The sequence below is a fragment of the Enhydra lutris genome, unplaced genomic scaffold (genome assembly GCF_002288905.1).
Source record: "Enhydra lutris kenyoni isolate GAN:26980312 unplaced genomic scaffold, ASM228890v2 scaffoldscaffold12, whole genome shotgun sequence".
Classification (NCBI taxonomy): domain Eukaryota; kingdom Metazoa; phylum Chordata; class Mammalia; order Carnivora; family Mustelidae; genus Enhydra; species Enhydra lutris.
In genome coordinates this window covers 40950338-40975124 of record NW_019154096.1, presented here as the reverse complement: position 1 = coordinate 40975124, position 24787 = coordinate 40950338, and the positions used below count along the sequence as shown (strand labels likewise).

Here is a 24787-nt window from a genome sequence, read left to right as displayed (position 1 = left end):
GAAAGAACCAAACCATACAGTGCTGTTATGAGGATCAAAGGGAAAACCTGTGAATCTCTTACACTTTTACCTCAAGTATGGAAGTCTTTCTAATGGGGCTTTTTTGTTCTGGCTGCATCTTTTTTCCACTCTGGTATCCTTGGTTCCAGTTAAATAGCTAACAGTGCACTGCGTGTGTGAAAACATGTTTGTGAAGTAAATATAAAGTAACTTTTTAAAAATAGTGCACTACACACTCATCACTTCACAATGAACCTGACCTGGTGTAACCATATCCATTGCATTCAAATTTAAATGGTTAGCAAATTGTTTGAGAATCATTAAAAGTAACTTTTTTTAAAGCTGATAATAGGCAGAAGTATGGGTGGTGTCTAACATCCTATCTTAACAGTTTCATCTGAGTAACAGTTACTCACAGAATACCAACTTTTTCAAGTGATGTGTATTTTCTCAGTAAATTAGAGCTGAGCCGAGGCTACTCCCATTATAAACTTATATTCCAGCCCTTTCCTAAGTGGAAGGTACAACTTATGCCAGGGGACTAGAAAGCCCAGAATGTCTTAACTATGCTCTGGCCCATGGTGTAGCAACACCCAGGGATAGCCCTCCAGCACCTCCCCACCCCAACTCCCTTTTCCTTCTTCCTGCCTAGCCACCAGTATCTTCCATTAACATAGTCCATAAAATACCAGGCACATACCCCAACACTGAACTTCAGCTGCTGGCATTCTCTCTCACTGAAATGGCCTTAAAATCTGGCCCTTCTTCCTTCACCTAGCTAACATCATATCCATGTAGGTTTTCCCTGCTTATATCACTCAGCCCTTCTCATCTGAACTTTCAGAGCTGTTAGCAGTTCTGACGTGTTATTCCCTAGTGCCCCAACCAAGACCATAAGCTCCTGAGGATTAACTCTTTAAGTCACCAGCTCCCTGCAATCTTAGGAGAGTCAATACATGCTCTCTGAGCATTCCATGCCCTCTACTAACACATCCTGTGGCAAGCTGGAGGCACGCAAACGTGTGTGGATTAAACTAGCATTTGTCTCACTGTCATTTCCAACTGGTAGGAATCCAGGCTGTCATGAAAGAACAGGGAAACATGGTCTTCAAAGAACTCATAACCTACAGACGAGTCTGTGGTCTGCTTTTGTATAGCCCTCAAGGTAAGAATGGTTTTCATATTTTTTTTTAAGATTTTATTTATTTATTTGACAGAGAGAGAGACAGCAAGAGAGGGAACACAAGCAGAGGGAGTGGGTGAGGAAGAAGCAGGCTTCCTGCCAAGCAGGGAGCCCGATGAGGGGCTCGATCCCAGGACCCCGGGATCATGACCTGAGCCGAAGGCAGAGGCTTAACGACGGAGCCACCCAGGCGCCCCATGGTTTTTACATTTTCTAAGGGTGTGAGAGGAAGAAGGAGAAAGAGAAGAAGGGAAAAGAAGGGAAAGAGACAGATGTAGCCAGACAAACCTAAAACATTTACTATCTGGCCTTTTAGAGAAAATCTCCACTGACCTGTGCTCTGCTCTGAAGCCAGAATTTAGAAACTTTATATATTTCTTACTATACAAAATTTCAGAAACAAACCAAAAAATTTAACCCCTGGGCTATCAGGAGCAGCCTTTCCATTTCCCCTAGTAACCATCCTCTTGCCCACAATCCCCCACCAGCCACGTTACAAAGTTCCACCACTTTCTTTCCCTAAGTCAAGACTCAACAGAATAGAGATTTAGTGCCAGTACCTGTTCTGCTTTTTCTGTCTCAGCCTTGAGCACCGGTTCCTCCACCTCTTCGTCATATACACGCTACATGTGGAAGCAAATTCACTGTTAAACGGTCAAAATATTTGCAACACCATGCAATATACAATATACAAATTCAACACTCAATATAAAAAGTCAAAGACAGAGAAGAAACAATCGTTCAACAAATGACTGAGGCCATCAGTCAAAGACAAAAGTCAAAAAGCAGCAGTTAATGCACCAAATACTAAACTTAAAAAGATACAAAAAGATACGAAAGATAAAAAGACTAGGAAACGTGAAAAAAAGTTCAATCTCATGGCTGGTTGACGAAAGAGTCACAAAAACAATTAAGATACCATTTTCATACCTTCTGGTGTAACCTAATACCTAATGCTGACAGTGCAATGATACAGGTACTTAAACATGAGGCTACTGGAAATGCCAACTCGTAGAACTTACCTACTAGGTAACAAGAGTTTTAACACTTTGAGCAATGGAAATGGTAAAAGTTGTTTTTCATCCTGTTGCTTAAAATTGTTGGTAAAATTTATTATCCCGATTTTATGAAAGCAGGTAAGCCAAGCCCACCAAATATTTGCCAGAAGGCCAGGCATTTGACTGACCTGTACAGCATGGGCAGGCAGGCATCTCTTTTCCAAGAGAGCTATGGCTCCAGTAACTCACTGTGATGTCTTTTACTTTTTAACTATTTAACTATTAAAATGAAGACATGGGAATGTGTCCTAGTAAGACTTATTCGAAATCTACAGTATTTAATATTGGGATGCTGGCATAGAGAAATCATAATAAAATACAGAAGCAAGAAACTGATCCATAATTACACGTAAGCCTAATTTTACATTCACAAAACACAAGTGTATATATACATACTTCCATACACATGAGTCAGTGAGGAAAAGAACTTAAAATAAAGCTTACCCATATGGGGGAAAAAAACAAAGTAACATTGCTATTTCGTACTACATCTAGTAACCACTCCTACACATCCATGCAGATATATACTTTCCAGGTAAGAATAAAAATACTGATATACAAAGAGAGGCCCTCACCCAAAATATCTAGAGTTAAGGTAAAAAATGGGAAGTTGGTGCCTTTGAAGCAAATATGGAAAAATATTAAAGTCTGCTAATGCAAAGTGGTGCATATTACTAGCATTTGTGGTTATTATTTGTTCTGTTCTAGACATTTGAAGGATTCCATTAAAATGGTTATAAAATAATAAACTAATATTAAGAAAAATGTGACCTTCAAATATATACATACAGAAAAGATTAAAGTTTAAAAACAAAAACTAGAAAGAAATATGGCAAAGTGTTCAATGGCTGGTTAATTTGGGGAGGTGGAATTATAGTTGATTTTTTGTGGTTTTAATTTTTTCACTTTAGTACTTTTTATCTATGCCAATCTCTTCTACAAGTGTTCATTACTTTTTTTTTTTTAAAGATTTTATTTATTTATTTGTCAGAGAGAGAGAGGGAGAGAGAGAGAGAGGGAGAGAGAACGAGCACAGGCAGAGAGGCAGAGGGAGAAGCAGGCTCCCTGATGAGCAAGGAGCCCAATGTGGGACTCAATCCCAGGACGCTGGGATCATGACCTGAGCCGAAGGCAGCTGCTTAACCAACTGAGCCACCCAGGCGTCCCGTGTTCATTACTTTTGTAACAGGAAAGAAAAAACTTAAAAGGCCAGTGTCAGCATGGGAAATGGACTTAGAATGCATATATGTCAGAAGGCTGAGAGGCCCCCCTCCACCATCTGAAATTTCAGATGCTGCTTCGTTTTCCATACTTTTAAAAAATAACTGTTCTATAAGGACAAGAAATTGGGGGGGGCGGGTAATCTTCAGAGACAGGAACAGAAAAGTAAATAAATCTCAAAACTGAGGCTTTCAGACATGGCAGCTACCAGGGTCACTTCAGATTTTAAATAGCAAGACCATTTAACCTAAAAGGTTGAGCTTCACGCTCAAGTCTGATTAGCACCGACATCTTACTTTTTCCCCGGCTTATCATCAAAAACGACTTCCTAAGATATTAGTAGACTGCAGCTGGTAGGCCAAACTTGACCTCTAAGAACTATCCAGCAAATATATAAAACCCGTGGATCTTCCGACAGTGACGAGAACGATGTATCTCAAGTCCTCAGCATGCAGCAGACAATCAATGCTAACTTCCTTCACTCTTAACAGGCTACCCTCACGGCTTCATGTGTTTCTTGATAATTTTTAAATCAGGTAGCTATTCCCAGATTGTAAATATCTTTAGTATTTCCCCCTCAAAGGATCTTTTCTTCATTTGGGTAGATGGGGTCAGAGATATGGTGGTAAACTGGTGAAAAGGAACCAGGGGCTGAGGACTTCTTAACAGATTATAAACAGCCCTGGTCCTTTTCATTTATGTGTTCTCTCGTTCATTTATTCAGAAATTCTCTAGGGTCCTACAAACGAGGGACATGCTGGGCCCAAAGAATACAATATTTAGAACAAATGTGGGGCCTAACTTAGTTGCGTAGTTTGACACAACAAATTATATCAATAAATATGAAATTACACTAATAAGAAGGGCACTGAAGAAGTTACTTCTGGGGTGCCTGGCTAGTTCAGTCAGAAAAGCATGCGACTCTTGGGGTGCCTGGGTGGTTCAGTGGGTTGAGCCTCTGCCTTCAGCTCGGGTCATGCTCTCAGGGTCCTGGGATCGAGCCCTGCGTTGGGCTCTCTGCTCAGAGAGAAGCCTGTTGCCCAACCCCCTGCCACCGCCTGCCTCTCTGCCTACTTGTGATCTCTGTCTGTCAAATAAATGAATAAAATCTTTAAAAAAAGAAAAAGAAGAAGAAGAGCATGCGATTCGTGACCCTGGCATCATGAGTTCAAGCTCCATTTTGGGTGTAGAGATTACTAAAAAAATTAAGTTAAAAAAAAGTCATCTCTAGGTCACTTAAATGTTTCAGGACAAAATTCTTAAATTAATAGGTTAATGAAACCTTAAGAATTCTGTTCCCTTCTGATAACATGCCACTGTTAATTAGTAGATCTCCTCCTTCAGAGTCCCCTCTTGGGCCTTTACTAAAGGTACTAATTTCTATTGTCCTAGAAAGTTTTGATTGCTCTTTAATTTCACTAATTCTGTAATGCATTTTTCAACCTGGGTACCTGCTTCTGAGGTTAACTACTAAAACCCAGAAACCTACCTGTGATCTTGAATAACTTTCTAACAAACTACCGTGAAACTAAATGGCACCATCATTCAAGCCGGAATTGTAATACATGAGCACCAGTGTCAGGGTTTGAAGAAAACATATAAAAAGCTAAATCACTGCAAAGTGTCTTAACATACGTAGATTTTTTTCCACAGTTTTATTAAGCATCAGCTGCACCCTTCACATCATTATGTTCTGCCACGAATGAGAAGGCCACGTAACACGTGACATTACAGGGAGGTATGAGAAGCAGTAAAACAAGCACACTGAGAGGGGAATTCTGGCTGCAGAATGGAAGGGGAAGAAGCTTAAGGACTAAGGCAAAGGAAAAACGTATGGAAAAAGAGGCATCCAAGAAGTGAACAGAAATAAAGAACTACTACAAAAAAAAAAAAAAATCAACAAGAACCAAAAAACCCGCTAGATCAAGGAAAACTCAAAACCTAAAAAAACCTGGCCAGAAAGTAACAAGCTAAGTGAGAGATAAGTATGACATGAAGACTGTGATTCAGAAAAAACAGTATATGATGCCCACCCCTACTCCACAAAATTCAACTGGGTACCAATTGAATGTGGGTGCCTGGGTACAGGCACATTGGGTACAAAGGGACCCTTCCAATTCAACTCCTTGCCCATTCTAGGGCTCCAGCACTGACTGCAGAGAAGAGCTGAATACCTGACCCAGCAAGAAAGGTACAGAATGAGGGCAAACAAGTATACTCAAAAGGAGACTATATGTGGCTTGATGAAAAGGAAATGGGGCTGCGTACACCTGTAAACTGCATCTGCCAGTGAGAAAGATGCTCAGAACCAAGCACGCACATTCTACACAGATGGCCAAAGCTGACTACAGAGTTTACTAGAACACTTGCAGTATCTTAAACTTACTGGCAAAGAGATCTCTAACGCCTTCACTAAATCCTTATTTTATACAGTTTACCAAAAATGGTAGTGGTTATTCAACATGAACTACTAAAAAAAACGCATTACTATGTGGCATAAGATACCTGCATGACAATATTTGGCTCTCTCGTCACAGTCCTGAATCTCGGGCTTTTATAATTTTGCAATTTTCAAAATCCTTTCTAATACTTTACATCTAACAATCTCGGGAAATAGGCTACTTTAATAATCCTCTTTTGGCAGATTATTTAAGGCTGACACTCAGGAAGTTAACCTCCCGATGGACACAGAGAAGCGCTTAACTAAGCTTCCTCTCCATTCTCATCTCTTAACAGTCTCCCCTTCACTCACTGGGCTCTAGCCACATTTGTTTTCTTTCTATTCGGGAATTACACTATTACGGAATATTGTGGTATTCTCCAAAGAGAGGCCTAGCTAACTTACCTATGTATTCCTAGGACCTAGCACTTAGAAAGTCAATACATATATAGTGAAAAATCATGGCTCAAAGCTCAATACTCTGTTTAGAGCTGACTCCATATCACAGGTTCAGCCATTGAAACAAAATGTTAATCAATACTACAAAAAGAAAAAAAAAGACTATTCCAAGTAGGCACACGCATGCCTTTAATATAACTTATCAGAACGTGATGGACACAGTCAATATTGCAGCCATATTTTGGTGCCCAGAGGATCAGACTTGGTGTACAGCTCTCCTTACAGAACATGTCCACAAAAAGGCTTGTTGGAATGCCATCCAAGTCAGCACAACTAAAACTAAAAACGGATGAAAAAACTAGAACTAAGAAAAACTGTATCACTAGATTTTTTTTAAAGCTTGAAAAAATAAATTTTACTAATTTATTTATATTTTTTAAAAGATTTTATTTATTTATTTGATAGAGAGAGAGAGATCACAAGTAGGCAGAGAGGCAGGCAGAGAGAGGAGGAAGCAGGCTCACTGCTGAGCAGAGAGCCCAATGCGGGGCTCGATCCCACGACCCTGAGATCATGGCCTGAGCTGAAGGCAGAGGCTTAACCCACTGAGCCACCCAGGCGCCCCTAAATTTTACTAATTTAAAAAAAGGCATTAATCCTAGAGGAAGAAGCTTCAATTCCCAAGAACCCCTACATTCATCAAAATTGAAGAGGGTACCTAATAAAAAACCACTAAGTATCACAATAGGACTCTCGCTTCTCCAAAAAGCATTATTTATAAGTCTGATACAACTATGTAACTCACGTTCTCAATGAACTGGGTATTAGACAGCATAAGGAAGTCATTGAAGACATTATGAAGACGACAATCTGTGGCTTTAGTTTCCCGGATTAGTCCATCCACTTGTTTCTTGATTTCATGGGTCCTAGAGATAGTCTGCTGTGAGAATTCCTGTAGAAACTGTAGCAGCTATTTAAAAAAAAAAAATACAGCAATATCAGTATCACATGTGTCTGCTCTGTGGGTCAAAAGAAAAAAGAACCCATTTTCTTTTCAACTTTGAGTGTGTGTGCTGGAATGTAATGGATGCTGCTTTTGACAGTACCCAAGACCAAGCAGCAGGGAAAAACATTAAAGCAGCTCTTCACAACAGTGGCAAGGAGTAAATGGACGGACACTTGCTATCTCATATCTGGAGAAATTTTAAAGTCTTGTTTGGTTCTTCAGAAATCTCAGACGAAGAGCGAAATAACAAACCACCACTCTTATTTTTTTTAAAAAAATGTATTCATATGGGACTTTAGAATCACAGTTCCGAGCTTCTAGGGCCCCAGGCCTTTAAAGTCCCACTGCAGGAGATCCACACAGTGGTTTGTCTACCTCCCCATACAGTCCGGGTCCCAACGTGGAATGGCCTTACTGGTGCCCTAGCAATCCCGGGCGCAGAGAAAATCCATCTGCCTCCCTCAAGATGGAGGTGGGTGCACCGCTGGAAAACCCAAACAAGGAACAGAACCCCGCGTCTGGGCTGCAGTCCAAGTGGGGGCACTCAGCCAGCTAAGGACGACAAGCCCGCCCCCGCCCAGGTGCCTAGGGTCCGCCACCGTGGCGTTTTTGATATAGAGAAGGGGCGTGTTATTTAAAATAACAGAGACAGCGAGATAGACCGGGTGGAGAAGGATTCGGGGCTCCTATCCTTCTGCTAGCAAGCTGCGCGTCACCCCAGGCGGCCCCCCCACTCCACTCCCGTCCCTGGGGCCCGCCTCTCACGCCCGCATCAGCCGCCAGCGACCAGCTCTGGCTGCTCCTGCGGATCTCCTCCACCGACCAGGGTCGCTCCCACACGGGCTCGGACGCCGGCGCCCGCTCCTGGTCGGGAGTCGTCCGGTTCATCTGCAGCGGGAAGGATGAAAAGATAGGGCTGAGCTTCGAGGAGACGGCGGCCCCAGCCAGGCCCCGACCCAACCCTGCCCGCTGCACGCCGCCCTCCGCCCTCACCATCCCGGCGGTGCAGTTCGGCGAGCTCCGGGGTAGCCACCACGGTATTCGCCGAGGCCCGCAGGGTTGCGGAAGCGGAGACCCGAACCCTGAAGCCCGGGCACGTGACCGGCTGTCACGTGACCGGGCTCGCACGTGACCGGATGTGCCGCGCCGGCGGAAAAAAGAAGTGGCCACGGATTCGGAGTTGAGTCGGAAGGCCTGCGGCTGGGCTAAGATGGAAGCGGGGAGAAAGAGAGGATGCGAACGCCTGGGGGCGCTGGTGGTGGGGTTGCTGTGGAGCCGGAGGGCGCAGGCGGTGGCTGTGGGGCGCGCTGCGTGCCCGGCTCCTCTCCAGAAAGGAACCCCGAAAGGAACCTGTGAAACAACCCGTCTAGGGGCTCCGGCCTTCGTGGGAGGAAGCAAAGCTTTCCCAACTGCGTGTCTTCCTGGTTGCAACTCCGCTGCCCTTCGCTGGGTCCGCGCCTTGGCGCTCAGTAAGTGGAGAAGGATGGACCAATCTGACCATCACCATCCCTGCTGACCTGCTCGGTTTCAACTCGTTGTGTAGGTCCTGCTTAATTAAAAGCCTTTACTCACTCGGCATTGTCCACAGATTGAAGTCCAGACTTCTCATAAGACAAGCAAAATCTTTTATAATCTGATCCCTCCTACGAGTATATCTTCAGTTCTCCCAGCTCCCCGCTAACGCTGAGTGATCCAGATTTTTCCCTTTGTTGAGTTCTTCTTGTGCCAGACCAACCCACGAGCAAGTCATTTAACTTCTGTTAGCGTTCCTCCTCAGGAAAAGGAAGATACATGTCTTTTATTCCCTAGTATGTTCTCAGGTATTAAATGTGATTTTTTTTTTTAGGTTCTTCATTTGTTTGTTTTTGTTTTTGTTTTTGTTTTTTTATTAATATATAATGTATTATTAGCCCCAGGGGTACAGGTCTGTGAATCGCCAGGTTTACACACTTCACAGCACTCACCATAGCACATGCCTTCCCCAATGTCCATATCCCAACCACCCTCTCCCTACCCCCACCCCTGCGATTTTTTTTTTTTTTTTTAAGATTTTACTTATTTATTTGACAGAGAGACAGCAAGAGAGGGAACATAAGCCAGGGGAGAGGAAGAAACAGGGCTCTCGCTGAGCAAGGAGCCCCAAGGACCCTGGGATCATGACCTGAGCCAAAAGCAGATGCTTAGTGACTAAGCCACCCAGGCGCCCTTAAATGTGGTGATATTCTAAAAACAGCTAGCACAATTCCTGCCTTCTGGTGAGTATTAAACATGGATCTTACACTGTCCCTATGCTCTTTGTCCAACTCTTGGATTTTCTTTTGTTTTTGCTTCCATCACCTCAGTGAAAATGTGCCCAGTTATTTCAAGTACAGTTTAATTGCCCCTGTCGTTTTCTATATGTTTGTATAAATATCGTAAAGTATTACATTGTATTATAATTTATTTCTATATCTGTCTCCCTTTAATAGTAGTAGCTAACATTTATGAAGTGCTGAGTATTGACCACTTTATACATATTAATTCATTTTAATTCTCACAAGGCCCTGTGAAGTAGGTGCTATTATCTTAATGTTATAGTTGAAGAAACTGAGGCACAGAAAGATAAGTTCCTAAGGGTTAGACAATCAGCAGAGAATCAGAGCCAGGAACCTACACTGTTAACCACTATGTTATACTGTATCTCATCTTACTCTCTTAAGGGAACTCTATTTTTAACTGGCTGTCTACCAGCCTTGTAGAAGAATGCCTCACTCCATAAAAACAAAACAAAAGCCTTTACAGTTTGGTTGGTAAAATTTAGGTGAGCCAGTTACTGCCCTTGCATCTCATCTGACATCATCAACTTAGGTAGCCAGTTAATGACCCTGGGCTCAATGTGTATTAATAACCTTGATCAATATCCCAGTTCTCAGAGTCCCTCACTTACCCGCACCCCAGTTCTTATCACCTGATTTTCTTACTTCTAAATCTGGACTGCAGCAGAGCAGCCTCTTAAATTTTAAGGTCTTTCTTTTATTCCCTAGTCTGTTCTCAACGAGCCCAAACCTCATCCCTCAGTTTTCCCCCTTTTCCCCCAGTGCCACCTTCTTAGCTTTATTTCTTTCCCTGTTCTGCATAACACACATGATAGTAGCCATCAGCTTCCCTTGAAAGTTCTTTAGTATCCTCATGTCAACCTTCTGACACATAGCCCTGCTAGCTCCTAACTTTGAATCAGTCCAATTATGTCCTTTCTCCTTTCCCAAACCAAGGTTTCCGAATGAAATCACTAGAAATTATATTCTGCAAATATGGCTAAAACTTCAGCCCTGATTAGCAGTCCTTTTACTTATCCTTGATCTTTATACTTATCCTTGATTAGCTCCTTTCCATAACTTCATAGCGTTTTTCATATTATCTACCCCACTTGCCTCTGCGGGAGAGAACAGACTTTCCCTTCCCACCTCATGCTTAAAATGTTTCTATGTATACACACCTTGATGTGTACACACTCTTGATGCTCTGTATCTCATACAGCTCTTTATTTGTACAGAACAGAAATTGGAAAACTGACAAAATTGAATTTGGGGGAAAGAAACTACAGAACTCACAGTTAGGGAAAAACTAAGCAGGCAGGGCTTGGGAAGGGCATAGACCACAGGAACTCAGGAGTCCCCTTTGAGCCACTGCCACCAGAATGACAAAGGTCCAATCAATTCCCCTCTTGTGTTTCTTTTCTGAACTTTCAAATTCCTGAGATAAATAGAATCTGATTGGCTTCCCTTAGATCATATTCCCACTCCTCCCACCTCTAAGTGGGTCCCCAAACAAAAATTTGGGACTTTTACCAAAAGCAGAGATAAGAGATGCTAGGAAAACAAAAACAACAGGCTACATGCTCCCTTCTTCCAGTCCTGGAAAAGCTGTCCCCACTCTTGCCCAAGACTGGTGACCACTATGCTCTTGATGGAGGCTTTCTAGCCTCCCTGGGATGGTGCTATCTTGAAACCTCTTCTTGTCTTTGTTGAATCCTACAGTCATTACTGGCACTTCTCCCATAGACCTTTTCAAATGTTTCTGAGTCATGCTTTTTACTGAATTTGTTAGAGAATTCTTGCCCTGCCGTAACCATGCCTGAGAATTCAGATAAATCTACCCATTTTACAGTATAGTAAAACTTGTTTTGGGGTGCCTGGCTGGCTCACCAGGTAGAGCTTGCAACTCATGATCATTTGTACAGAACATGAGTTAAGTTAAATTGTACAGTCATGAGTTAAAGCCCCGTGTTGTATGTGGAGCCTACTTTAGAAAAAAAACAAAAAACTTTTTACATGTGCATTTTGATAAGCTCACAATCTTTTGAATAGTTGTAATAAGAGTAGGGATGTTTTATGATTTACAAGATTTTATTTTTCACATAGTGGAAACAATAGCATATTTTTGTCCTTATTTTTCAGTGAATGACTATAATGTGGATATTGCACAAAGTCAGGGACAGGTCTGACAATTTTGTTGAAGACATAAACTTCTTAGCATTCTACAATCCAATATAATATATATTATTTCCTAATAATTTAATGAATTGTTCATTAATATTAGAGGATTTAATAAGAGAAAAGTCACTGACAAAATCTGCCTTAAAATCGAAAATCCAGGGGTGCCTGGGTGACTGAGTCAGTTAAGTGACCAACTTTTGATTTCAGCTCAGGTCATGACCTCAGGGTCATGAGATCAAGTCCTGGGTCAGCTCTATGCTAGGCTTAGAGCCTTCTTAAGATTCTCTCTCTCTCCCACTGCTCTTTCCCCTCCCCGCCCCCTGTGTGCACTCTTTCTTTCTCTCTCTCTAAACAAACAAACAAACAAAAATCCAAACAACTGAAAACCCAGCATTTTCAAAGCTACAGAACTGTTCACTGTTAAGACACAGTTTCACAAAGTCATTGCTGAAGTTGCAAATACCAATGGAAAAAGTAACAACAATAATACTAATTTTAAAAGCCTCAATTTATCCAAATTCTTTATCATTGATATAATTCATACAAGCAGTGTTAAATACCACGTTTTACATTACAGTGTGAGGCAAGACAGTTATAACAAGATCTGTACCATAGCTTCAGTATTTAATATATGTAAATGAATTTGGACCCATAACTAAAAGTGCTTAAATCCAGCTGGTTTTCTAAGTAATGAGTGATACAAATGGTGTAACTATAGCATGAGAATTTGGGATTGTTACCAACTATCTCTAACCAAGCCCTCAGTTCCTGTGCATGTATTGCTACCCCTCTATGGTTTGATTATTCTAAAGGACTTTTGAGTTTTGTTTTATGAGAACTCACAAACCTAAGAATCCAGTAATATAGTTCTGACCCAATTTAATAAGTCTACTAACTGTAAATCATATGCTTTTTTAAGGAAACGGTAGTTATGATTTTTTTAAGATTTTATTTATTCATTTGAGAGAGAGAACACAAACAGGGGAGGGGCAAAGGGAGAGAGAGAGAAGCAGACTTCCCACGGAACAGGGAGCCTGATGCAAGAGTCAATCTCAGGACCCCAAGATCATGACCTGAGCCGAAAGCAGACACTTAACCAACTGAGCCACTCAGGTGCCCCAGTTATGATTATTTTTAAAATATTATTTTAGTACTTAATTAATTTAGTACTTACTTACTTAATTAATTAATTTAGTGCTTTATTAATTCTATATCTGGTAGTATGGCCAAATTGAAGCCAAATTACTACCACTATTATCATTTTGCACTAGTATATGAAGCGTGAGCAGCAAATGTGTGCAACTATATTCCAACAGTGTCAAATTCTATAACTCTTCAAGTTAGATTTCTTAGCTACAAGATATATTTTACCAATCACCCCCGGACCAAATTCTTTTTTTCTTTCTTTTTTTTTTTTTTTTTTTAAGATTTAGTTATTTTAGAGAGAGAGAACGGGTGGGAGGGGCAGAGGGAGAGAGAATCTCAAACAGCCTCTGCAATGAATGCAGAGCCTGATGCAAGGCTTGATCTCATGACCCTAAGATCACGACCTGAGCTGAAACCAAGAGTGGGACGCTTAACCAACTTCGCCACCCAGGCACCCCACCAAATTCTTTTTTTTTCCCACCAATTTCTTTTTAACAAGACTCACAAAATTATTTATGACATTGTTCGTTATCTCTGGTGAAACCCCTGGTTTAGTTCAGCAAACTACTGCCTGCAAGGTGAGTTTACAGCTCTTAAAATGTACATGTAATTATTCTGGGTAGCCTTTATCTGAAATATTTTTGAAATACTGATGATCAAAAAAATCTCATTTTATAACAGTTTCTAACTTAATTCAATGTATACGCAATAGTGTAAACAACAAGCTGCTTGCCTTTTCAATAAAGGAATTCAAAGGTATTAAACAACGTAATGTTTTCTATAGTATTATTAATTTTATACCTTTGGGCATTACAGGCTGAGAAAGTTGGCAATAAAAAAGAGTACATGCTTTTATGCTTTTATAATGCATAGCTCTCAGATTTCACACTGAACTACCCCCAGTTTTAAAATACCCATGGTTGGGGCGCCTGGGTGGCTCAGTGGGTTGGGCCTCTACCTTCAGCTCAGGTCATGATCCTGGGATCGAGCTCCGCATCATGCTCTCTGCTCAGCAGGCAACCTGCTTCCCCTTCTCTCTCTGCCTTCCCCTCTGCCTACTTGTTATCTCTCTCAGTCAAATAAATAAATTTAAGATTTTTTTTTTTTATTTGACAGAGAGGGATCACAAGTAGGCAGAGAGGCAGGCAGAGAGAGAGAGAGAGGAGGAAGCAGGCTCCCCGCCGAGCAGAAAGCCTGATGCGGGGCTCGATCCCAGGACCCCGGGATCATGACCTGAGCCGAAGGCAGAGGCTTTAACCCACTGAGCCACCCAGGTGCCCCAAATAAATAAATTTAAAAAAAAATTTTTTTTTAAATATCCATGGTTGAGGTTGACCATCAAATGTGTTATACGTAAGAATTGATTTTCTAACTCTGCTTTCTTGAAAATAAAGTCTAGCCAACCTGCTTTATTTTACAGAGGTCCCTCCAGTGAGCAAGCCATGGTTCTTCTAACAGTCATTTAAAGTGCCTGAGAGAAGATTTTCTCCAAGAACAGGCAGTTCAGAGGCTCCGCGTGAGGTGAGTCAGAAATGTCAGAAAACCCAGACACCAGGCACCCCACAGTAAGTACAACATACTCCTCTAAGAGATCCCTGCTCTCTGACCTGGGCAGAAAAGCTGATCCACATACAGAGTGACAGAGGCTGATGAGTTATGGGAATCAAGCGGCTTTGCTTGCTGATACCAAACTCTGACTTTATATGTCAACAAGCCGCACTTTCTCGGCGGTCAGGAATGCATTTCTACCATAGCCTTTCTCCCTGCCTCTGTTAATCATTGAGCTCTTTTTTTCTGAATTTGAGAGTGAGTCAAGGCTTTAACTCTAGGACAGCCTGATAAAGATTCAAGAGTTGGAACTTTAAATCAGCTGCAAACCTTTGAGTTTTAGTACTATATGACATTAAATAACCCTTCTACAAGAACCAAGATGCCCTTCAACGGACGAAGGGATAAGGAAGATGTGGTCCATATACACTATGGAGTATTATGCCTCCATCAGAAAGGATGAATACCCAACTTTTGTAGCAACATGGACGGGACTGGAAGAGATTATGCTGAGTGAAATAAGTCAAGCAGAGAGAGTCAATTATCATATGGTTTCACTTATTTGTGGAGCATAACAAATAACATGGAGGACAAGGGGAGATGGAGAGGAGAAGGGAGTTGAGGGAAATTGGAAGGGGAGGTGAACCATGAGAGACTATGGACTCCGAAAAACAGTCTGAGGGTTTTGAAGGGGTGGGGGGTGGGAGGTTGGGGGAACCAGGTGGTGGTATTAGAGAGGGCACGGATTGCATGGAGCACTGGGTGTGGTGCAAAAACAATGAATACTGTTACGCTGAAAAGAAATAAAAAATTAAAAAACAAATAACCCTTCCACATGTTTATCCAGCCTCCCCTTGGCTCTGCTACTTGCCCAAATACATCAGAAGGCAGGCTATCCAGCCTGCACCACCAAGTAATGCCAACATCATTCCTAGAAGTGGTTGGCAAGTCTTATCAGGAGACATTGTCATCTTCCTAGGAGTCCAGTTCCTGCACTGACAGTTTAATCAAAGCTAAACTACTAGGAAATGCTCCTGCATCATGATAGTTTTGCCCACCCATTTGCTTCAAAAGTAGCTAGTCTGCAACTCCTACATTTGGCAAAGAGATTGATTATATATAATATTATAATATTTTATAAATATAATAGTTACTTATGTATAATTAAATTTTTTCTGATCTGACCTCCACCTTTTTTTGTGGAGAATATTAGCCAATTCTTGTATAAAATTTCCCTCGGTTTCCTCATGATTAAATGCAGATTATGCATTTTCAGCAAAAATACAATATAGAGGGGCGCCTGGGTGGCTCAGTGGGTTAAAGCCTCTGCCTTCGACTCAGGTCATGATCCCAGGGTCCTGGGATTGAGCCCCACATCAGGCTCTCTGCTCAGCAGGGAGCCTGCTTCCTCCTCTCTCTCTGCCTGCCTCTCTGTGATCTCCATCTGTCAAATAAATAAATAAAATCTTTAAAAAAAAAAGAATACAATATAGAAAAAAATATGCAAAAATATTTTGGCAAACAATGAAAAGGAAAACCTGAGGAGGTCTAGCCTTATCAGACAAGAAAGCACACTAAAGAGCGTCTATAACAAAACTGTGCAGTATCAGTGCACGAGTAGACAAATAGACCAGCAGAATAGAATAAAACAAAAAGCCCTAAAATAGACAGACACATTTGGAAACTTGGAATATTGGTGGAGGGTCATCTCAAGCCACTGGGGCAAAAATTGACTTTCTAAAAAATAGTGCTGAAACAACTGGGTAACCATTTGAGAAAAGATAAAAGTAGAACCATACCTAACGCTTCACATAAAAATAAATTCCTACTGGATTAGGGATCTAAATGCAAAAACCAAAACCATGCAGTACTAGCAGACAACATGAATGATTTCCTCTTTAGCTTCAGTGTAGAGAAAGTCTTATTATGACTTGAAATCCAGAGTAATAAAGAAAAATTGATAAATTTGAATACATAAACATAAAACATTTTTCATGGTTAAAAGCCATCATAAAAAGTCAACGAACAATTGACAAACCATGAGACAATATTTGCAGCATATATAACAGACAAATGGTTGGTATCACTAATATATTAGGATTATATTAAAGAGTTCTTAAAAATTAAGTAGCAAGACACCACGAGAGAGAGAGAGCGCGCTACCTGCCAGTATCTCTGATGAATGTAGATGCAAAAATCCTCAACAAAATATTAACAATTCAAATCCAACAGTACAATTAAAAAAAAAATCATTCACCATGATCAAGAGGGATGTATTCCCAGGGTGTAAGACTGTTTCAGTATTCAAAAGTCAATTAGTGTGATATATCATATCAATAAGAGAAAGAATAAAACCCATATGATCATCTCAGTAAGTGCAGAAAAAGTTTTGACAAAGTACAACATCCATTCATGATAAAATCCCTCAACAAGGTAGATCTAGAGGGAATATACCTCAACATAATAAAGGCCATATGTGAAAAATCCCCAGCTAACATCATGCTCAATGGGGAAAAACTGGGAGCTTTTCCTCTAAGGTCAGGAACAAGACAAGGACACTATCATCACTTTACTTCAACACAGTACTGGAAGTCCTAGCGACAGCAATTGGACAACAAAAAGAAAGAAAAGGCATCCAAATTGATAAGTAAAACTTTCACTATTTGCTGATGACATGATACTATATATAGACAACTTGAAAGACTCCATCAAAAAACTACTAAAACTGATAAATGAAATCATAAAGTTGCAGGATACAAAATCAATGTACAGAAATCTCTTGCATTTCTATTTACTAGTAATGAAGCAGCAGAAAGAAATTAAGAAAACAATCTCATTTACAAGTGCAAAAAAATAATAAAATACCTAGGAATAGACTTAAACAAAGTGGTAAAAGCCCTGTATTCTGAAAACTATAAATTACCAATGAAAGAAATTAAAGACAACAAAAAGAAATGGAAAGACAGTCCATGTTCATGGGTTGGAAGAACAAATATTGTTAAACTGTCTATACTACCCAATGCAATCTACAGATTCAATGCAATCCCTATCAAACTATCAACAGCATTTTGCACAGAACTAGAACAATACTAGAATTTGTATGGAACCACAGAAGACCCCGAAGAACCAAAGCAATGAGAAAGAAAAACAAAACTGAATGTAGCACATTCCAGACTTCAAGTTATATTACAAAGCTGTATTATTCAAAACAGTATGTTGCTGGCATAAAAATAGACACGTGGATCAAGGGAAGAGAATAGAAAACCCAGAAATAAACCCACAATTGTATGGTCAACTAATCTTTTACAAAGGAGGCAAGAATATGCAATGGGAAACAGTCTCTTCAACAAATGGTGTTGGGAAAACTGGCCAGCTACATGCAAAAGAATGAAACTGGACCACTTTCTTAACTCCGCACACACACACACACATACACACCCTCAAAATGTGAGACCTGAAACTATGGAAGCACCCAAGTGTCCATCAATAGACAATAGTCAAAGACATATCTCACACACACACACACACACACACACACACACACACACACACACACACAGTGGAATAGTATTCAGCCATAAAAAAGAATGTAGTCTTGCCATCTGAGACAACAATGAGAGTATAATGCTAAGCAAAATAGGCTGATCAGGAAAAGACAAATATATGATTTCACTCATATATGGAATGTAAGAAACAAAACAAACAAACAAACGTAGGGAAAAAAGAGAGAGACAAACCAAAGAACAGATTCTTAACTATAGAGAACAGAGGGGAGGCTACCCTGTGGTTACCAGAGGGGAGGTGGAAGGGCGGGTGGGTGAAATAGGTAGAGGAGATTGGGAGTGCACTCGTGATGCACACTGGGTAAGTATGGAACTGTTGAATCACTATATTGTACACTTGAAACTAATATAGCTCTGTATGTTAACTGCCCTGGAATTTAAATAAATAAATAGCCTGATGACAATGGCGCTTCACATTTGTGACAATTAGATCATGTAGGTTACTGGGACCGACGTTGACCCTACATCTTTAAACCACACCCGCCATCCTTCTTCGTACATCACCACCACCACTCCCAATAAAGGAAAGCCCTAAATAGCCCAGGGTCCTTTTAAGACTGTTACTTGGGGCTTTCCTCACTTCTTGCCCAGCCTACTCCAGTTTTACTCCAATTGTTTCAGCTACCAATCATGAATTTCATCTCTGAGTTTGCAACCAGTTTGAAGGCCCCTGAACTTGGTATGATATTTGGTTCTTTGTCTTTGACCATTGGCAAAAGATTTTGACTCAAATTCTCCACTCTGATTTTTCTCTCATGTGGTCACTCCAAATGGTAATTTGAGCCATATGAAACTGCTGTTTTTATATGACAAAAACACAAATATTTTGTATGGTTCAACGTAAAAGGTTACCCAAAACCTGGCCTGAACCTATTGACCAGCACAGCAGCAACGCTGTGTTCCCAACTTAGAGTATGTTCTATTTCAGTTTTGCTTTCCCAAATGTTTAATTATTTTATTATAGTCTCTTTTGATGCCTGCTAAGTCCCTTTCCATTCTTTTTTAGAATTATTCAGTGTGCTGTTGCTTATCTCATCATTTCTTTGCATATCTCATCATTTCTTACTGAAAACCTGGCTTTTTAAATAATATAACTTGGCAACGCTGTAAGTCAGATACCTACCTTCCAGGATTTATTTTAGTTAATGTTTCTTACAGTTGTTGTTGTTATGTGTTTATTTAGTGACTTTCCTGTACTACTTTTGTAGCCTGTTTTCTTTGTCATGTGTGGCCACTAAAGTCTCTGCTTACTTAACTTAGGGGTTAACCAGTGACTGGAGATTCCCTGTATGCCTGGTACCAGTAAGTCTCCCAGCCTTTGCCATGGGGTCTGTGTCTGTGTGTTAGGGCAGACCTTAAATCTAAGCAGTTTACAACTCAGGCTTAGCCTTCAGTTCCTGCTTACATGGAGTCTCAACACTAACCAGAGGTGAAAGATTAGGGCCTTCTGGGCATGTGGACTGGCTTGTACATCAAATGGCCTCTAGGCCCCAGGAATGCGTTGGCACTTTTCAAAGTCTTCTATGGACAACTCATTCCCCAAACTTTTCAGTTTTTGGGCAGTCTCTTCTTTATTCCACAACTGTTAACCTTCTTCACGTACCTACAATGTTAAACAGTCACTACTGATTTTCTTTTTTTAAACAGATGTTCCAGGAAGAGGCTTTCACAGTGAGTAAGCTCTGAATGAGGTCAAGTAAAGATAATCCCTGTGATTGGGAATTTCCAGGAGCCTCTGAAAAGGTCAAACTGTGTAATTATCTAGGAGTGGGGCTTTTTCAGGAGTCCCAAGCTTGTCTGTTCTCTCCAGTGGTTGCTAGGTGGCTGGGTTGCACAGCTACCATGTTGTGAGGCTGTAGGTTTTCAAAGCTACCATAGAGCTGGGAAGAAGGGGATCAGAATAGGGCAAGTTATAATTCTGAAAAGCTCCCTGTCCTTACTGGGACTCAGCCATTTTTCTTGAATAAATGTTCTTTGGATTGTTGCAAGCCTTTGGTTTATCTTCAGAGTTCTGAAAAAGTTGATTTTAAATTTTTTTGCCAGAGTTCTCATTGTTTTTATGGGGAGTGGATGGAGTCTTAGTCTGCCATTCCATTCTCTGGTGGAATTTTGAAGTTTCCTTTCTTTTCTTTTAAATCTTATTTGTTTATTTGAGAGAGAGAGTATGAGAGTGAGAGCGAGAGAGAGAGAGCACATGAGCAGGGTTAGGGGCAGAAGAAGAGGGAGAAGCCACCTCTCAGCTGAGCAGGGAGACTGATGCGGAACTCGATCCCAGGACTCTGGGATCGTGACTTGGGCCAAAGGCAGTTGCTTAAACAACTGAGCCACCCAGGTGCCCTGAAGTTACCTTTCTATAGATATTATACATTTCTGAAGTTTATTCCTAGGATATTTTTGTTGCTATTTTAAATACATTTTCTTCCACTATATTTTCTAATTGGTTTTGTCTTTATTTAGGAAACCTCTTTTTTTTTAAATTCTAGTATAATTAATGTACAACATTATATTAGTTTCAGGTATACAATATAATGATTCAACGATTCCATACATTACTCAGTGCTCATCATGATAAGTGTCCTCTTTATCCCTTTCACCTATTTTACCCATTCTCCCACCCAACCTCCCTTCTGGTAACCATCTGTTTGTTCTCTATTGTTGAGTCTGGGTTTTTTGGGTTCATCTCTTAGTTTTCCTTTGTTTCTTAAATTCCACATATAAGTGAAATCATACGGTATTTGTCTTTCTCTGACTGACTTATTTCACTTAGCATTATACTTTCTAGATCCATCCATATTATTGCAAATGGGAAAATTACATTCTTTTTTACGGCTGAGTAACATTCCATTGCATATATACACCACATCTTCTTTATTCATTCATCTATCAAGGGATACTTGGGTTGCTTCCATATCTTAGCTATTATAAATAATGTGATAAATATAGGGTGCATACAACCCTTTGAATTAGTGTTTTCAAATTCTTTGGGTAACTATCTAGCAGTGGAATTATTGGGTCATATGGTGATTCTATTTGTAATTTTTTGAGGAACCTCCACACTGTTTTTTATGCTAGCTGCACCAGCTTGCATTCCCACCAGCAGTGTAGGAGGCTTCTTTTTTCTTATATCCTCACCAACACTTGTTGTTTCTTGTATTTTTTTATTTTAGTCATTCTGACAGGTGTGAGGTGATATCTCATTGTGGCTTTGATTTGCATTTCCCTGATCATGGGTGATGTTGAGCATCTTATCACGTGTCAGTTGGCGTTCAGAATGTCTTCTTTGGAGAAATGTTTGTGCATGTCTTCTGCCCATTTTTAAATTGGGTTATTTGGTCTTCTGTGTGTTGAGTTGTATCTTTAGATACTTTGGATCTAACCCCTTATCAGATATACCACTGTCAAATATTTTCTCCCATCCAGTAGGTTGTCTTATTTAGGAAACCTCTTGATCGTTATATATTAATTTTGTATACAATGGATTTTGTTGAATTGTTGTATTGCTTATAATAGTTTTGTTGTTGTTGGTTCTAAATTTTCAGGTAAACGAATAATGGTACTTTTGCCATCTTTTTTCCCTCCAATGTTAAATCTCTTTTTCTTATTTAAATACATTTGTTAATACCTCCAAAGCCAAGGTAACAGTAGTAAGAATGAGCATTCTTGCATTGTTCCTGACTCAAGTGGATATTCTTTCACTATTTTACCATTAAACTTGGTGCTTTTTTTCAATCATCTTCATAGTTTTTAAATACATGCCGATGACCTATTCTCTCTGCCTGACTATTCTTCATCATGACTTCATTTCAGTGCAATCTATTCCAGCCCTTCCTTGTCTAGCCTGGACTCCTTCTAGTCATAACACTCTTCCGTATCTCCCCCTGGAGCAGAGCAACCAGGATTTCATCCTCTGGTGGAATACCCCAAACAGAGAAATATGGCACAGAGATGATGATAGCAGTAACAACATATCAGAGGGGAACCTTTGAGAATATTAAAGCAAATATTTTTAATTTGTATTAGCAAACAGAATCCAGAAGCACATGAAAGTAACAATAGGCCAGTAATGTGTCTCTTTTCCCAAGCATGCAACAGTCTTCCAATAAAAGGGAATTTGATAATATAAGTTGCCATTTTAAAGGTCAAAGAAGATGATCTACTATCTTATACTAGACACAAAAATTAACTCAAAATGGATTAAAGACACAAAAACAAAGGCAACAGAAGCAAAAATAAACAAGTGAGACTATATCAAACTAAAAAGCATCTGCACAGGAAGGAAAACATTAGTGGAATGAAAAGGCAACCTATGGGATGGGGAAATTTTGCAAAACTGACATATATCTGATAAGAGATTAATATCCGAAATATATAAAGAACTCACACAACTCAATAGCAAAAAACCCCAAAACAATCCAAGTAAAAAGCAGGCAGATATAAACAGACATTTTTCCAAAGATATATAGATAGCCAGTGGGGTGTATGACAAGGTGCTCAATATCTGTAATCACCAGGAAAATGCAATGAGATCAGCTCACCTGTTTTAAAACACACACACACACACACGCACACACACACGCACACACACACACACACACAAAGCAGCAAGGGCAGATGAGAACATAGAGAATTGGGAACTGTTGTGCACTACTGGTTGGAATGTAAATTGGTGTAGTCACTATGGAAGACAGTTGGAGTTTCCTCAAAAATCAAAAATAGAACTACCATATCCAGCAATTCCATATCTCAGTATTTATCTGAAGGAAATGTGAACCCTAATATGGTCATTGTGTCACCAGCTAGACCCCAAGACCTGATCTTTACTGCCCACTTGCTTATTCTTACTGACCTTTGCCCACATTTTTCCTTAAGTTCTTTGCAGCTTATCTTTTAACTCAGGCTAATGGAAACCAAAGCACCCTCAAGCAATAGTGACTACCCAGACAAGACCTCCTGTGGCACAGACTACCCAGACCAGTTTAAGCATGACTCCACTGACCTGGAGTCACTCCACTGACCTGGGGTCATTCCACTGACCTTTGCAGGATATAATTCAGAAACAGCCAGATAGAAGAGATGCAAATGGAGAAGTATGTGGGGAAGGGTGTGGAGTTGTCATGCCTTCTCTGGGTGCCACTCTCCCTGCACCTCCCAGTATTCACCAACCCAGAAGCTTTCAGAACCCCACCCTCCTGGGCTTTTATGGAAGCTTCGTTATTACATAGGCATTGTTGATTAAATCATGGCCATTGGTGATTGATTCAGCTTCCAGCCCTTCCCTTCCCCTGAGGTCAAGCCTCTAATAACCTCTGATAACAAGGTTGGTTGCCCTAGCAATCAGTCCCCACACTTTGGGGCTTTTTGTTACTTCATTAACACAAATATAGATGTAGTGGAAAGGGTCTTGATACGAATCACAAAAGACACCTTCATTGGTCTTATTGTTTAGGAAATCCCAGGGGTTTTAGGAACTCTGTGCTAGCAGTGGGAATAGAGACCTAATATATATTTCTTATTACAAAGCACAATATTACAGTGCCCCAAATGAGGAGCAAAAGAAATGGCATCTTGTGGGGCGCCTGGGTGGCTCAGTGGGTTAAAGCCTCTGCCTTTGGCTCATGTCATGATCCCAGGGTCCTGGGATTGAGCCCCGCATTGGGCTCTCTGCTCAGCGGGGAGCCTTCTTTCTCCTCTCTCTGCCTGCTTTTCTGCCTACTTGTAATCTCTGTCTGTCGAATAAAGAAATAAATAAAATTAAAAAAAAAAGAAATGGCATCTTGTTACTTTGCAGGCATCAATTTAACTTTTATTTCAAGCCCCCATCCCGTTGGGATGGTAGATAATTTCATCTCAGCCCTTTTGGGAAATTTTTGCCTATACTTCAGGACATGCCTAGGTTATAGGGATTACACAGAGTCAAGATTTTGGAGGGGGTGCCCAAGTGGTTTTCAAACTCCTGTCTCCTCATGTTTTTGGGCAAACACTTGTTGTCTCTGGCCATGTGATCTCTTTGGATCTATAGCTGGTGCGTGGGGTGCAAGAGCACCTGTGCCAGAGGGCCCCAAACAGACCAGGTTCAGCCATTAGTGCTGACAAAATCCACAGGCAGAAAGACAAGCGGCGGTGAAACAAGAATGGAGTTTATTTCAGTGAGGCCAACATCAGGAAGACAGCAGACTAGCATCTCAAAGACTGTCTCCAAAGTGCTGAATATACTTTCAGGTTTATATAAGGAAAAGGTGGGGCAAAGGTCGGTGGGTACATGCATCTGGGCAGTCAAGGTCAAGTTGGTCAGGTTGTCTTGGGGTCAATCAAGCAGGGTCTTGCCAGCTCAGGACCATCCTTATTGCCTGAGTGGGTAGTTTTAGTTTCCATCTGGGGATGCTTTGCCCACAGGGTCTTTTGTCTAAGTTAAGAGATAAGCTGGAGAGAACTTAATGAATTAGAAAGTACTGACTGAGGTCAAAATGGAGTTAGTTGGAGTCCTCTTTTAATACATCATTATTTTTATTGCTTAATAATATGCCATTGTAGGGGTGCCTGGGTGTCTCAGTGGGTTAAAGCCTCTGCCTTCGGCTCAGGTCATGATCCAGGGTCCTGGGATTGAGCCTCGCATCAGGCTCTCTACTCAACAGGGAGCCTGCTTCCCCGCCCCCCCACCCCGCCTGCCTCTCTGCCTACTTGTGATCTCTGTCAAATAAATAAATAAATAAAATCTTTTAAAATAATATGCCATTGTATGGATAGACCA

The 24787-nt window shown here is 40.7% G+C and overlaps 2 protein-coding genes across 3 annotated transcripts in view; one reads left to right on the top strand and one right to left on the bottom strand.

Annotated features, from left to right (window-relative positions):
- LOC111144757 (WASH complex subunit 2-like) overlaps positions 1-8376 on the bottom strand; it is a 55868-nt gene extending 47492 nt beyond the window's left edge. Inside the window, exons 1-4 of one of the 2 annotated variants that reach the window (XM_022499199.1) lie at positions 8301-8376; positions 8073-8195; positions 7107-7271; positions 1744-1806 (exon numbers count right to left, since the gene is read on the bottom strand). In XM_022499199.1, the coding sequence (XP_022354907.1) occupies positions 1744-1806; positions 7107-7271; positions 8073-8195; positions 8301-8303 (354 nt within the window). In that variant the 5' untranslated portion in view covers positions 8304-8376. The remainder of the gene's footprint in view (positions 1-1743; positions 1807-7106; positions 7272-8072; positions 8196-8300) is intronic. The other variant, XM_022499198.1, reaches the window with a different exon arrangement.
- A 1102-nt stretch (positions 8377-9478) lies between these two features.
- The window catches only part of LOC111144880 (nuclear receptor coactivator 4), a 63523-nt gene continuing 48214 nt past the window's right edge, over positions 9479-24787 (top strand). Inside the window, exons 1-2 of the mRNA XM_022499454.1 lie at positions 9479-9562; positions 14349-14449. The gene's annotated coding sequence lies outside the window, so the exon portion shown is untranslated. The remainder of the gene's footprint in view (positions 9563-14348; positions 14450-24787) is intronic.